Source organism: Curcuma longa, chromosome 2, assembly GCF_044706935.1.
Source record: "Curcuma longa cultivar G26 ecotype Majalengka, Jawa Barat chromosome 2, ITB_CL_G26_1.1, whole genome shotgun sequence".
NCBI lineage: Eukaryota > Viridiplantae > Streptophyta > Magnoliopsida > Zingiberales > Zingiberaceae > Curcuma > Curcuma longa.
Window position 1 is genome coordinate 469,567 of NC_133862.1, and position 16,606 is coordinate 486,172.

General features: G+C 37.6%; 1 protein-coding gene and 1 pseudogene across 2 annotated transcripts; one reads left to right on the forward strand and one right to left on the reverse strand.

The window, feature by feature from the left end:
- Positions 1-373: 373 nt before the first annotated feature.
- Positions 374-11,134, forward strand: LOC141822051 (metacaspase-1). 2 transcript variants are annotated; one of them, XR_012601233.1, is made up of 6 exons: positions 379-722; positions 3,686-4,016; positions 8,637-8,757; positions 9,735-9,941; positions 10,511-10,757; positions 10,881-11,134. XR_012601233.1 is itself a non-coding variant. In XM_074709469.1 (5 exons), exons 1-5 carry the CDS (start codon positions 386-388, stop codon positions 10,568-10,570), a joined length of 1,056 nt encoding a protein of 351 aa, XP_074565570.1. In that variant the 5' UTR covers positions 374-385; the 3' UTR covers positions 10,571-11,134. The 2 variants fall into 2 exon arrangements, 1 of the variants encoding a protein (XP_074565570.1); XM_074709469.1 differs by having other exon boundaries at positions 374-722; positions 10,511-11,134.
- Positions 11,135-13,068: 1,934 nt separating this feature from the next.
- Positions 13,069-15,279, reverse strand: LOC141818570 (subtilisin-like protease 1; annotated as a pseudogene).
- Between the last annotated feature and the right edge of the window lie 1,327 nt (positions 15,280-16,606).

Here is a 16,606-nt window from a genome sequence, read left to right on the forward strand (position 1 = left end):
TAAAATTTAAAATAAATAAATAAATTTTCTCAATTTCCAGATCAATTCACGCGGATTGCAAGTCTAGACGGATCAATTCATCTAAATCTATTTTAAAATAAATTGATAAAATTATAATTCAATCTGTCTAAATTATTTAACGGAGCAATTAACTCGATAGGTCCCATTTACTATTCATAATGGGCCCGACGCAACATGACCTCTACTTCCAATCATGCAGCTTCCTTCCCCGCATCAATCACTATCGTCGATGCAGCAACTTCCGCCAATCCAGACCGTACACGTCACTCCTCCCTCCCTCTCCTCTCTCTCTCCTGGAACGGTTTCAATTGGAGCCGCGTTCCTTCTTTGCCCTTCCCTACTGTCGGTTCCCTTTCCTTCGACGATGTCGTTGATGCTCGTCAACTGCTCCGCTTGCCGGACGCCGCTCCAGCTTCCTCCAGGGGCCAAATCCATCCGATGCGCCATCTGCCAGGCCGTCACCCCCGTGGCGCCCGCCACCGCACCCGCACCCGCACCCGCACCCGCACCCTCTCCCGGCGCTGGCACGCCCTGGGGCGCTCCGCCGTCTCCCCACGGCCGGAAGAGAGCCGTCATCTGCGGGATCTCCTACCGCTTCTCGCGTCACGAGCTCAAGGGATGCATCAACGACGCCAAGTGCATGCGCTACCTCCTCATCAACCGATTCCACTTCCCGGAGGCTTCCATCATCTTGCTTACAGGTTAATCCTCCTCTAGATCTCCTCAGATCGGATTCCTTATCCGCCCTTACCTCCTATGCATATCGTGACTGATTATTTTTGTTGGCCATCTCGTTGAATTGGTAGATCGTTGCCTGCCTTTGAAATTTATTTATTTATTGTTTAAAGTAGCATCAATGATTCATGTGCTTTCGCATACTTTAATCCTTTTTTTTATAATTATGATTTCATTAATAAATTTTTTAACAGAGAGTTATTCAGCTGTTATTTAGTCATTAGAAAAAGGTTACTTTTTTCTTTAGATTTTTCATGCAAATAATTAAAGAGAATATGCAGAATAGCTATAGGTTTAGATCATCTTCTTGAAGGCATCAATGTTTGCAAGAAGTAACAAGGAGCAAATTGTATCACATACCTCTCTTTCAATTCTGGTATCCTTTTCTTTCTTTCTCCATGAATTCCTTTCTCTATCTTATCGTTATGATAATTTCACCGTAGATTATAAAAGTTTGTCAATTATATCAATTTGGTTTAGACCTCAAAAGTGCACATAGCTTGATGAGTACAAAAGGGTGGGATTCTATTGATGTAGATGAGGGTTGATTGAGTTCGCTTAAATTGGATGAAGTCCTGCCAAAGTACTTTGGAATCTAGTTCACTTTTCTTGAGGTGGATGTTGTCCACTTCGGGATTTAGTCAAGTTCGCCATGAATCTCAGAGATGAATAAGTTACTTGGGGTGAACTTTAATATGTCCAATTGAACGTTGTTGATTCCAATTTGCAGAGTTGAGGTAGGTTTAGTATGGGCTAAGGTGGAGTTTTTGGCTTTCTTTAGTCCAAAGTGGGGGAGTATAATGCTCCTCCTTGTCTTTTTCTCTCCGCTAAAAGTTGCTAAATGCTATCCACAATTTTTGAAAAGTTGTGAAAAACCTTGAGCATTTCCCTTCAATAGGCTTCTTTCCTTAAATATCCTTTCGCTATATGTCATCTCTTGGTTAACTGCACTATGCTATTGTAGATTATCCTATGCTCACATTGTTGTTCCGTAGCTTGTACACATGGTGTTCATCCAACAATATTTAAATTAGTGGTAATTTCTATCCACAATTATTTTACTATCCTCTTTCTTCTTCTTCTCCTTCCATGGTTTGTTCCTTGGTAATGATGCCATATTATTAGTTTATAAATCAAAGTGCTTTTCTTTGGTGTGCCAGCAACCTTAGTTCCCTTTCTCAATCATATATAAAATGCTAAATATATGGGATAAATGAGCAAATTTTAATTCACAGTAAGATGGAAGTAGAATGTGTTTTCATAATAAAGAACATTATAAAAACCTGATTGGAAAACAAATTGCCTAAGCTTTAGGTCATTGGGTTAATGGTTAGACTGGTGGGTTGATTGGTTGGTCTACATGTGGAGCTGGACGTTTATTCATCAGAATCAAAGCCAAATTGACCGATATATCCATCCATTAAACTACAAATTTATTGAATTTTATTTCTGAACATAAATTTAGATGATTAAAAAGATTAAGAAATTATATTATATAAATAAAAGAGAAACACATATGGCTTATTGCATTATAAGGAATAAAAAACCAAAACTTAAATCAGACAAGCTCCATATTGATATATAAATTACTAGTACATAATCATACATAAACAAATATAAAATGTACTAGTACATTAGCATAAGTGTTGATATATAATCAATTTGCAATTATATTATAAATGGATTTTTTAATAAATTTTTAAGATTTATTTATTATTTGAATAGGTTAAAATCTAAAATAAATAATTATATTATTTTCTCAAATTTAATCATCTGAAATTGCAAATGGGCATTTTTGACATTTCGAGTCATATGACCAATTGATCTCATATTTTAAAAATTGGTCCAACTGCTTAGTTTTCATAAAATCTGCTGATTTTCATAAAATCTGCCTGTTTTTATAAAACTTTTCATAAAACATTCCACTTTTCATAAAACCAGCCAATTTCATAAAACTAGTTGTTTTTCATAAAACCAGTCACTTTTCATAAAACCAGTTGCTTTTCATGACATTTGACCAATTTTTATAAATCCAAATTGGCTGATTTTCATAAGATCGGCCGATTTTATAAAATAGGCCGGTCTAACTGATTTTTTGCCAGTTTATTTGTATATATAATTCATGAACTAACCTGACCAAGAGTAGAATTTGGTTCCACTTTGTACTGGTCCAACCAGAGGGCTGGTCCTTTTTTTATAACTATGCTAAAGAATGCAGCAATTACTGAAGCTTATATGTCCCACCATTTTAGCTTTAGCAAAATGTGAATCGTCAAGATTGCATGAAAGTAAATAACTGCTGACTTCTAATATATGCTAAAGGTTCCTGGCAAAAGGATGACCCTGATATTGTGGTTCTTAGGTTTAATTGATCTCTGGATGTTTGAGTTTACGAGGTATTTTTCAACAATATGACTACTCATACCCATGTTAGATAGACACTTAACACTCTTAACACCAATACTGAGTTGGACATTGATGCCTCCTTTTACTACGTGTTAAGACTAAAGATAATGAGTTGTCTGACATGCCCATATGAGATAATTTGTGCTACAATCTATACATAGTATAGTTGATTTTGGTAACATCCATTCGACTTCTTGGGAGTTGTTATCCTTCTGCACTTTCATTATCTAGATGTTATTTTTCTTTTGTTGCTATATATATGTGCCTTTCATAATTTAGCATTATGGTAATGATGCTTTTCCGATGATGCCGTTGTTCAAGTTAACACAAGCTATATATATGGAACTTTTCTTTCACTCTTCTCTTGATCGTTAGAAGATATATTATTATTTTTGTTTATATTATATGTCGGCAATGCATCTCTTCTCAATCAGTTTTTATCTTGCAGTAGTTGGAGTCTTCTTTTCTACATTCTGTACCATCTTTTAGTTAACTTGTTTTAAGATAGTTGATTGAATTTCAGAAGAAGAAACTGATCCATATAAGATACCAACAAAGTACAATATAAGGATGGCTCTTTATTGGCTTGTCCAAGGCTGCCAACCAGGGGATTCTCTGGTGTTCCACTATTCTGGTCACGGTTCACAGCAAAGGAGCTATCACTCAGATGAGATTGATGGCTTTGATGAAACCTTGTGCCCTTTGGATTTCGAAACACAAGGAATGATCATAGATGATGAAATTAATGCTACTATTGTGAGACCACTTCCTCATGGGGTTAAGCTTCACGCCATCATAGATGCATGCCACAGTGGCACTGTATTAGATTTACCTTTCCTTTGCAGAATGAATAGGTAATTGACCATGCTCTGTTTGTTCATTTTTTATTTCCATTTATAAACATGCTTATCTTTTCTATTTTTAAATGTTTATTTATTACTTTTTCTCTACATTATATGTATGCTCTTTTGAATGAATTATGTGTGATAATCAGTTCATGACATTTATTGCAGTCGTGGACTCCATTTTTAACAGTTTAAATTGGAGCTGATTAACAATTATCTGTCTTTTTCAACAACTTGAAGTACCAAGATCCCATTAGTTATTTCAAACTAATCGTAGGTTGATTGTGACTGCTTAAGAATGATCATATGCTGTAAATTCGTGACCTCTTTATGTTCATTTTAAGTTTCTTTGATAGAGATGCTTTGTATGTTCTCTAAAGGTTTTAAAAAATACATGTAGATGAAATGTGCCATGCGGTCAAGTTATGCATATCACATGCATGGGCATATCTGTATCTATATATATATATATATAAATACATTAATTATATTGGAAATAATATATAATAAATATGTTAAAAAATATATTTGTATATACTAATATAGCATATATCAAATTAATTAATCTAGAACAAAACTAACATCTATCACTTATCTATTAAATTAATTACCTAAAACAAACTAAAAGTTCGTGTATAATACTTATGCATATAAATCTAAGCAATATATATAACAATGTACGTTAACCAACTAGTGCAACCCATTAAAAGACATTTTATATTGTCCGAAACAATATATTGGATATGTGAATGCATTTAAAACATAGGGCTTAATTTTAGATTGGTTTTGTTCCTTTTTAATTTTAAACATTTCAATTTTTTAAAAGTTTGTTGTATTTGTTAGGGAAACCAAGACCTTTGTTGGTAGAATTGGTCTTTTTTGTTTATAAAAGAGGTTTAGATCCCTGTGTAATTCATTATTCAATTTAATAAAATTTTTTTCACTCCCCATGTGTGATTGTTTCTTTTGTTCTTGGTGCTACATTAAAGTGTTTTGAAATTAGGGCTTAATTTTATGTTAGTTTCAATGCCAATGTTTAAATTTCTAAAGTTGTTGAAGTTGTTAAAATTCTTTGTTATATATATTAGGGTAAGTTAGACCAAGTTTTAGGAGAGTCTTACTTTTGGTTTACAAGAGGGGTTTGGATCTCTTTTGTAATTTATTCTTCGATCATCTAAAATTTTTCTTTCTCCCTTTTCTTTGTGCAAGATTATTTGAAATTCTACCTCAATCAAATAGCAACCTCATAACTCCCATATCTGTTTTGTCCGCTACCTAGTTCACTATCGAATCTTCGATTATAAACTTTATCTCCATTGCACTTCCCTATGATGCCCTCATCCATTGCTTGAGCTCTTTTGCATGTTCTAATCGACTAAATTCCCTTTTAGTCAATTAAATTTTGTTGATAATCCTCTTTCACTCGGCTTACCTCTCCGTAAGCCTATGCAAAGTCCTAAGACCAAGACAGGTCACAAACTACAACTTGGGACTAATAGTCCTCCGGCTGATGGCTTTAAGCCAAGCTGTTACTAATCCACCCCTATTTAGCTAAACACATTATCCCCGATGATGTTGCTATAAAGCACAAGCCCAAGATTACATTTCACTCACATAATCTCCCATTCTCTCATTCCTTTAGGTCTTACATCACCTAAAGTTCCTCACCATATATTTCACTTAGGTAGGCTTCCAATTCATTAAACATACCAACTCCATGCCATCCAATCCTCCGTCCCTCTAAGTCCATCTTGTTTTGTATTGCCCTAGAGTCCACCTCACTTTGGCCATCCAGACCATTGAATGCAACAAGCTTCTTCTATGCCATCTAATTCTCCAAGCCTTCTAAGGCCACCTTGTACCAGGTCTCCAATCTATTGGACATATGATCTTCGTGTTTGCATCCATAACCATTTAATGCTCCTTGTCCTAGAGTGTCTTTCAACTGCTTCAAAGCTTTAAATGTTGTTTTAGGTTGCTAGTCATTGATTATAAATCGACTCCATCTTGTCGAGTTAACCCAATCCATGAGTTGCATGTGCACTATGTTGAGTCCTTAATGTACGCATTAAAAATTAAACAAATTGGTTGAACTCAACATATGAGAGCATGGTTTCCCCAACAATCATCTTGGTTTTTGATGTTTATCAAGCTATTTAGGTTAGGGATTAAAACCAATAGAAAACAAGACAAACCATAACCTCAAAGCTCCCCCTTAACTTAAGGTTCCCTTTCAGCCCCAATGATGAGTTGCCTTTGAGGTGACTTATTGTTTTTCGATTTAGAAAGAAGTTTACTAACTTAACTCTATACTTCTCCCCCTTTACCTTGCATCAATTAACCAATAATATGTGTAAAGCAAGGTTTAAAATTTTTAACAAATGCCGGAGTTTTAGTTTATGATGGAATGATATGGTTTCAGCACCATATTGTGCAATGTTGATTCGATTTAGTATTTTTAAATATAAAATATATTAATTAAAAAAAATATTTTTATCAGTATTTGATTGCTATAGATGCTTTTCCTAATAAATCATCTTCACCTTCATCCTTAAAAGATGTATTTTTTTTCCTTAGTCTTTGTAAGAATCATTTCTTTGTTGTTTATTATGTAAATTGATGGAGGGAAAGAAAGAGACAAAAGAGGAAAAGAAATTACCAAAAGAGGGGGGAAAATTATCTGTCCTAAACCCTAATCCGTATAAAGATCCTAAAAGAAAAACAAGAAAGGAAAGAAAAAAAATTAGGCTGCTGTGAGGTCGTTTCCGCCTCGCTACTGCGTTGGTGTCGGTGCTAAAATGATTTTGGTGTTGGGCGATGGACAGAATGGTAAATTCCGCCTGTGTCGGTATCACGATTCTTGTTGTAAAGTACTTACATCCACGATCATGATAATAACAAGTATATTGATCAAGGCATGTAAGTAATTGAGTATACAACATGTATATCAATCCAAATATTTCTTGCCCATAAAGCATGGCATGTGAGACATATTAATATATGATGAGCTCCTTAGGAATAATTGTTATCAAATATTGTAACTATATCAACAGTTAATGTTTCAATCCTAAATGTAGGTGCTAGTTAAGTTGTCAAAATTCAATTTAAATATGCTATTAATGGTGAAAGTTAGGATAAACATGTTATCCTAACGTTCTACATGACAAAAAATCATTTGAATATCATTTAAGGCTTTAAACTATTCAAAATACAAGATATATGAAATTGGATTGGTTTTGCTATTTTAGTCAGCTAACTAATCTAGTTGACTAAGTTACCTAGTGCCAACTGAGCTAAGCAATCTAGTAAACTAGAATTCTACTTCAGTCGATTGTCAATTGAGTATAAACGTTCAACACTTCAATTTTAAAAATGCATAAAAAATTCTATAGAAATTGAAAATTCATGAAAATTTGCATGCATACATAACTAAGTATCATAAACTAGAAAAATAATTTTCGTGCAAAGTCATTATAATTTAATTTAGTATTTTGATACAAATCTCACATAGTCCAAAATGATCATTTAATTCAAACTAAGTATTGTATGATCATCTAAGTGTGAATTGTCTCTCCCTATCATTTTGATGACATGTTTTTCATTAAATGCTCATGTTAGGGTCATGGATTGGCAATTGTATTATTTTTATGATGTTAATAATAGTTAGTGCTAAAAATTGTCCTAAACATGTTATGTATTTACATTATTGTGGCTTAAGATAACATGTTTCTTGCATATAGACATTCAATTCATTCAAGCATGCATATATGTCATCACCAATCATGCCATAATCATGAAACAGTCAAGTATCATATTAATTTCTAATTTCCCATTTCATGCTTACAAGTAGACATTTACTATAATATTTAGGATGAATATCAACCCTAGTTGATGTGCTAACTTATTAGTAGTGAACTAACCTTTCTTCCCCATTAATTGGCACACCTCAACACAATCTAGAGTGGGATAAGTCAAGTCTACATTATTAGTTTGTTTTTCTACATGGTGATGCTATTTTAAGGTTTACTAACAGAATGTTAATTTCAATTTGAATTATTTATTAGTTTCCTATTGATACAAATTTTTCATTTTTAAAATTTAATTTAATGCAAATAAAGTTGGCTCTTCGGATATGCTTATTAGTGGCGATAGACCATTTTGCTATAACTATGACATTAAGAGCATGTCATACAGGAGGTGAGACACATCATGCGATTCAATAGCAGGCGTCGGATTGATCAAGTTAGGTCTAGATTATTGATTGTACATATGATATAGTGGCTTCTCCGCAAATGTCTCTTGAATTGTTTTACCAGGTTATGTTTGATGACATATGTAATTGCTAGGCTTTATGGCTGAAATTTTTTTGTTTACTTTTAACTCATGTTTTATTCTGTTTTGCCATGGAATGTAGAATAAATTTATAAAATAGACTTACTGTTCTCATCGGCTTATGTCTTTGTAATCTGCATTTTGTCATGCCATGGTGGGTGCTAACTAATATTTACATGACATCCTGTTCATACTGGATGTTGCTGGCTTATTATTTTACTTACGCAGTTAAAGATGACTTGATTTGTTTGAACTTGCTGCATTTTTTGCTGATTGAAATCATATTTCTTGATGTAGGAGTGGACAATATGTGTGGGAAGACCATCGCCCGCGATCTGGTGTTTGGAAAGGTACAAGTGGAGGAGAAGCCATTTCGTTTAGTGGTTGTGATGACCACCAAACCTCTGCTGATACCTCGGTAACCTCTACAGATTCTTTCCATTTCAAATATCCACGAGGTGGAATTTGTTTGATGTCCATTTAATTTTGCTAAATTTGGATTTAACCATCAGCCATGAAGTATGCGTTATATACAACTTAATAGTCGTAGGGTTGTAAACCCTCATGAAGAATATTGGAACATGAAGGGTCAAATTTCTGATTTTTTATGGAGTATTTGGTTAAAATAGCTTTAGATTGGAGTTACTTGCAAGACCTTGGGAAGGATTTCAGAAACTAATGGCTTTTACTTAAACTTATTTGATGATTGACCATCACATAAAATGACAATATTGTGTCAATTCATGCTTTGCTCTTCATAATAGAAAATGTGCTGTAACGAGGCCTCCATTGTCAGAAACCCCCACAAGACCATGAAAGAACTCAAGTTTACCTTGGATCTTCACAATAAAAATGAATAGTGCGACCTGTGCATAGCACGGGTTGTAGTTGAAAAACCCATTGACCTTCTGTCATGCTCTGCCTATCGCCACTGCAACCAGTCATGCTCCTCAATGAAGCGGAAGTCATCATTGAAAAAGTCTGAGTTTGTGTGGCTTGCCATGCCCTCCACTAGTTGCTGTTTGGTGCTCTCCAAATAGGCACATCTCTTGTAGTCTCTTTTGCCAGGATACCCAATCATGATAGTCGACAGTGCGAAGTGGGTCTAGCGGGTTTTTAGTTGGTTGACATTTACTGAGGCAAACAATTGTTAGGCTTCAAGAAAAGAATGAAGAGCTGGTGACATTCAATCACTCATCTTGTAAATATTTCAATCGTTTGGATGCAATGTTCTAACCAAGGAAAATTGTCACTATAGGTTGGCTACAGAAGTTATTCCATGTTTACTTTTGACCTTGAAGCTCATTGCAACCCAGCTTGTCAAACTTGCAATTGACATAATTGTTTTCTGATTTGTTATTAGTTTACTGAAGAGATCCAGTTAACTCTGTGCAGGCTCTCTCCAGAATCACCTCAACTGGTGCGATGACCTTCTGTTTTATCCAAGCCATTGAACGTGAGCATGGATCCACTTATGGTAGCATACTAAATGCAATGCGAACCGCCATACGAAATGCTGGTGATACAACGAGCGGAGGTCCTGTAACGTCACTCCTCACTATGCTGCTGTCTGGAGGCAGCTTAAGCGGTGGTCTGCGACAGGTAAATTAGACATCAAGTTCCTCCACTTCTCCCTTTTCATTATCAAACTTTTCAAGAGTTAAATTTTCAAAATATCGCCAAAATAGTTAAGCTTCTACACCATGTTGGTCTTTACCCAGCTGATGATACCTAATTAATATGGTTCAATAAATCTTCCATGAGAAAAGACTGGTGCTCTTATTATCTTTGGACAAATTAACAAGTCTTTTTTTTTATAAAAAAAAAGTAAAAACATACAGAGTATTTCAATTGAACCTCCTAAATCTCTTTTGGCCAAAACATTATCATACATTTACTTTGGTCCCAAATAGTCTATTAAGAAGATTCATGAGTATAAACTAGCGACCTTCTTTAGCTGTTTTCAGATGTTGGTATTCTCGGTTCATGTGACCTTAATTTTACAAGATACAGATAGTGCTGTAATCTTTCCAGTGACTTCTTTTTTCCTATGTTTTCTTCTTCCAGTGATCAGAATGTATCGATCTTGATAGCTCGCATAGCTCTTATGGGATGACATTTTCTAGAACAAAGGGAAACATTAGAATAACACCTTCCTCTCCTTCGTGCAGGAGCCACAGCTGACTGCCTGTGAGCCATTTGATGTTTATACAAAGCCCTTCTCTCTATGATACAAACTTGATTTAGATCCCATAGCCAAGCACATTCTGCATCATGGACAAATTCTGCAGTATAGTACCGAGGCCAAACATTTTTTTATCATAGCTGGGGATGGAAGATACACTTTTTCTGAGTGATTCATTCAGATTCTTGTGGAAATAATTTTGATTTAGCACTATGAATCTGGAAAATAACAGAGTAAGTGAAGAACACCATTGGTTCATTACTGCTTTGTATTTCAGGTTTGTCTATAGATTCATGTTCTGATGACAAACATGTTTGCTTTACATAAAACTCTTTACTGTTTGTCTTTCTGTACAGGAGGTGAAAGGGTGTTGTATTTCTTCTACGAAGTGTAATTTTGTTGGTTGGTATATTTTCAAGTAATTCTTTCTATTCTCAAGTGTCTGGCTATTGTTTAGTATATTCTGTTGAGTTTTTGTAAATTGCAATTGTTGATGACATTGTCATTATCATCGGACCGCTTATTATACATCGAGATTAGCCCGATCGAAGGACTATTGTGATCTAATGTGATCCTTCTTCGGAATCTTATATTGATAGGAGTTTCGTGTACTGGACTACTCTTTTATCATCATATTGCTTAGTTACACTTCCAAAGGTAATGACTCTTGGAGTAATGTCTTTCAAGCATCGACAACATTATATTTAAAGACAAGAATTTGGAAAATAAATGGATAGAGGTTAATGATTTTAGTGAAGATACTAAACTAATGGGAGGTTACACACTAAATGAATGAAGTCAAATAGAAGAAATTAGGTCGATACAAAATCAACTCAATTGACAAAGTAAAAGAATAATTTCATTAATAATTAAATTATGTTATATTTTATATCAAGACACTATCATTAATAAAGTCGACTAGCTTGATAATCGTATTTCTATTTTTCTATATAACAAGAATAAATCCTTAGTGTCCCGGGGCAATAATATTGCAGTAAGGTGCTTAGTGGATTATTTCAATCACTTATTCAATCGATCATTTTTTTAACAATTCAAGTATTAAACTTTTACGATCTAATTAATCACGAAAGTGATTGATCTGATCTTACAGAAATTTTTTATCAATCATCAAGATAAATTAAGAAATACAGATGGATCCTATAAACACTCCAACATTATAAAATTTTTAAACTCTATAATATTTTCTAATGAAATTTGAATTCTAATTAATTATATAAAGAGCTCATCTCCACTTATTCAATAGGCCGTTAGATCGATAGGTAGAGGAAGAGGAAGTCAGATGGGCGAGAAATATTTTAAAAAACTGATAATCATCATTTGATAATAAATAAAAAAATGAGCCATTTGGGTGTTTTAAAAAAACTTATAAAAATGTCAATGAAAGGAAAAAACATTAATTTTGCCCAACCCAACTTCAACTGATTCATGTCTGTCAATCTTTGTCAGATAGAGAGCAGCGTGGCCGAGTCACCGACCGCCAACTGAGTGGTTGAGTTGCCAAGTCGAGTCGAGTGTCGAGTGCTGAATGCCGAGTGCCAAGCCGAGTGGTCGACTGCCGAGTGCCAAGCTGAGAGTCGAGAGCCGAGTTGTCGAGTCGAGTGGCCGACTGTCGAGACGAGTCGCCGAGTTGTCGAGCCGAAGTCGCCGAGTGCTCGACTACCGAGAGCCGAGAGGCCGAGTGGCGACTTGGCGACTGCCGAGAGGTCGAGAGCCGATTGGCGACTGCCGAGACGCCGAGTGCCGAGAGGCCGAGAGCCGAGTGGCGAGTGCCGAGACGCTGAGTGCCGAGAGCCGAGAGCCGAGTGCTCGATTGCAGAGCCGAGTGGTCGAGGTCGGCGTTCAACGCAGTTTCCTTAAAACAGATTCGTCCCCTCCGACGTTGCTTAGAGGTCACAATGAACGTCTGTTTGCCAGGATACAATGACTAAATCGGCAAGACGATCAAACACAGATCATTACCGACGAACCGATTACACCCAAAAACTATCAAAAATTGAACGGCAAAATAAAATATTGGTTGATCTGCTTGGGCAAATTATGCCCTGACCGGTCCGACATTCGACACGCACCGGTCGCGCTCGCACACAAGTTACCTTGCGAGCAGTGCAATCCGAGCCCTGGATTTGCACCCCCGTGCACACCCACACATGAGAGAGAGCCTCTCCCCTTGCATTTGTTCACAACATCAATGTTTATGATACAATATAAACCAATCAAGTTGTCCCTCAACTACCAATGTGGAACTAAACTCCTCCATATGAGGGTCTTCTCTTTCCTTCTATTTCATTATTTCCATTCATATTTCTAACAATTCATTCATATCCTTAAAAACTAAGAATAATATTTGTAAGGAATAAGATAAGTTATTTTTGGAGTATGATTGAGTTGATTATTATAAGATAAATTTGTTGAAGTGGATAAAATCAAATTTCAATGAAAAATATCTTCTGTATGTAGTATAGTAATCAATTACAGCTTCTACCTTTTGCTTTTTGCTGAAGAAGGAAGAAAGACAAGCTCGAGCTATCGGTGCATGACGGAGACGACCAAGGGGCTAGTCACCACATGCTTACCATCATCGGAGGTCCAAGTCAACTTTCCCTCCACGAATTGATAGCCGCCGGGAGGTCCGCCGCCGGGAGGTCTGCCGGCGGCCCATTTCGCGCTCACGCTGAACGACTTCTGCTCGTTCAGCTCGGTGAACGACAACGTCTCGGGGGCGACAGTAGCCGACACGGCGGTCTTCGATATGGTCACCGACACCTTGTAGCTCGATCTCGCCGGCCCGACGTTCGTGACCGTCCGCCTCACCTTGGCCGCCGCCCGGCCTTTGGGAGCCAGCAGGATCGACGGGTAGTTTAGCTCTGCTTCCGTCAACTTCTTGAACTTGGAGCAGTCCACGAATCCGCGCGCTATTCTTTCTGGCGCCTTCGTCGCCGAATTTGCCGCAGATGTAGGAGATGTAGTCGTCGGCGGTGATGTCGTAAATAAGGCCGGGATCGGAAGCTTTGGCAGGGTTGACCTGTCCTGCGCCCTTGCAGAAATAGAATGCCGGCTGGAGCAACTCGTCGTGGACGTCGGCGTCTGCCGTGGTGACGATCGCCGACCTGATAGCTGCCGGCGACCACGTAGGGTGCGCGGCCTTTAAGAGCGCGGCGACGCCGCTGAGGTGAGGCGTGGCCATGGACGTGCCAGAGATGATGGTGTACTGCGGGCCGTCTTCGGAAGGAATCCAGGCCGCGAAGATGTTAAGGCCCGGACCGGAGATGTCTGGCTTGAGGATTCCCGGCGTCGCCTGCGACGGCCCCCGGGAGGAGAAGTAAGCCACGGCGGGGGCGGGGATTGGGGATTCGCCGAGAACCGTCCCGTCGAAGATGATCGACGCGGAGGGGTCGGAAGATGAGTTCAAATACGATTTGAGGTCGGAGCCGTATTGGTTGGCGATCACTGCTGCGGGGAAGTCCATCTTCCTGATCAGGACGGTGGCGCCGGCGTCCTTGGAGGAAATGAAGATCAACGCGCTGGCGCCGAGGGACTTGACGTACGCTGCCACATCTGCGGGACGGCTGTCGCCGGCCTCGCAGACCCAGACGCTGCCCCTGTGGCTATCATCGGGAGGATCCCTGTCGCAGGTCGGCGAATCGGGGTTGTAGTACAGGGGAAGAGAGCTTGTAGTGAAGTTGCGCGTCTGGTCCAGAGACTCTCCGGGGATCACCTTCCCGTTGGGAAGCTTCACAGAGACCCTGAAGCTTCGGTCGACGCTGCTGGCCGCCACGGTGAGGATCCAGGGCGCCTCGTTGGAGAGGGAGAAGTAGTGAGGTCCAGAGTTGCCGCCGGAGCAGCTGACGAAGATGCCCTTCCTGGCCGCCGCGAACGAACCGATGGCGATGGGATCTCGGTCGAGAGGTACGGAATAAGCGGCGCCGAGCGAGATAGAGAGGATGTCGACGCCGTCCTTGACAGCTGCGTCAAACCCGGCGAGGATGTCGTCGGAACTGCAGTTACCGTCGCCGGAGCAGACCTGGTAGATGGCGAGGTGAGCCCGAGGGGCCATCCCTGCGGCCGTGCCTTTGGCCAAGCCGTAGTAGCTCACGTTGCGGACGAAGTTACCTGCGGCGGTGGCGGAAGTGTGGGTCCCATGGCCTCCCTCGTCGACGGGAGGACTCCGCGCCCCCCACCGGCGAGCATCGACCTGGCGCCGATGAGCTTGTTGTTGCAACCGGTCTCGAGCTCGCACGAGCCCTTCCACTTCGAGGGCGGAGGCGGGACCCCCTCGTCGTCGTAGGAAGGGTGGCCGGGCGTCACGCCGGTGTCGAGGACTCCGACGATGACTCCGCTCCCGAGCTTCGAGTCTTCCCACAGCCCCTTCTCCCCGACCTTGAGCCCGAGGAAATCCGGCGTGTGGGTGGTCATCACGCGCAGCACGAGGTCGGGGAGCGCGCGCACGAACCCCTTCTTCTTCCCCACCGCCTGCAGCTCTTCCTCCGTCAGAATGGCGGCGAACCCGCTGAAGACGTCGCTGTAGGAGTGCAGCAGCCGCGGATCGGCGCCAGACTCCTCGGCGGCCGGCGGCAGGAAAGACTCGTGCCACCTCTTCAGGCTCGAGTCCGTCAGCGGCTCAATCGGCTCCTCCACTTGAATTATGTAACGGCTCGCAGAAGAAGAAGAAGAGGCGACGGAGGGATTCGAGAAGAAGGCGAGGAGAAGAAAGAGCAGCCATGGCGCAAGATCCATGTGGGAATCTAAATTGCTATATCCTCCGACAAAGATCCTCCGTACTATATATAGAGATCCGTACTCTTAAAAAAATATATTATTAAAATATAATAATTCCTCCCTTTAAAATATTTATATATAACATAATTAACGGAAATTTTAAATTTCTTGCCTGTTAAATAGTAAATATCGGTGTATTTGGAGAAAACAAAAATACGTTTGTTATGATATATTATTTTTTATTTTCTAAAAAATAAAATTATAAAATATGTTTGATTTATTAATATAAAAAATTATAAATAAAATAGATTTTTTAAATAAAAATAACATTTTATCATGGAAAAAGAAAAATCATACAAAAAGAGGATCAACCATATTAGAAAAGAGTTAAACCTAACCTTCTAATACAATATTACATAACTCAAATATACTGTAAAATCTAATTAAAATCAAATTAATTAATTCAATAAATTATAATTTAAATATTTATAAATTTAAAAATAATTTATTTTAAATTTTAAAAAATAAAATTAATGAATTATTTTATTAAAATAATTATTTTAATGAATTTTTTAATTAATATATATATATATATTTCTTTTAAATTTTTAAAAATAAAATTAATAAATTATATTTATTAATTTAATGAATTATTTTATTAAAATAATTATTTTTAATGAATTATTTTATTAAAATAAAATTATCAAAATATATTTATTATTTCAATAAATTATTTTTATTAAAATAAATATAAATTTATTTTAAATAAAAAAAATAAATTAAAGAATTATATTTATTAATTTAATGAATAAAATAATTATTTTATTAATATATATAAATTTATTTTAAATTCTAATAAAAGAAAAACCACTTAATAAATTTGTTTATTTAAATACGGAAAAATATGTTGTAAATGTTTTTTTAAGGATGATTGTGTTTTTAGAGGGGATAAGGAATAAATTTACATTAAAAGTGATAATTAAATAAAATGAATTGAAGGATGGTTTAAGATCAGCGTGTTTGTAATAAATTAAAGACTTAATTTTTATTATTTAGAAAGTAGTAATTTTTATTGAGTGTATAAAAAAATAGATAAAAAAGGACATCCTTAATTATCATAAAAAAGATACTTTATTTTAAAAAAATTAAAAGAGCACTCCCGGTAAGATATTCGAGCTTGGGAGCATATGGTCATACTTAAGCAATGACATAGTCAAAATCAATAACTGTCCTAGACTAATCAATAAAATTAAATTAAAATATTTTAATTTTTTTAATTATTAAATTAAAAATTATTGGATTGCACTGGGCTCCAGCCCAGTGCAGCCACCCCTGGCTACGCCAG

Bases quoted from the DNA above. Each gene is read 5' to 3' on its own strand.
- LOC141822051 (XM_074709469.1), top strand. From the start codon at position 386: ATGTCGTTGATGCTCGTCAACTGCTCCGCTTGCCGGACGCCGCTCCAG. The intron at 723-3,685 runs GTTAATCCTCCT...ATTGAATTTCAG, and splicing joins TTCCATCATCTTGCTTACAG to AAGAAGAAACTGATCCATAT. The intron at 9,942-10,510 runs GTAAATTAGACA...TCCTTCGTGCAG, and splicing joins TAAGCGGTGGTCTGCGACAG to GAGCCACAGCTGACTGCCTG.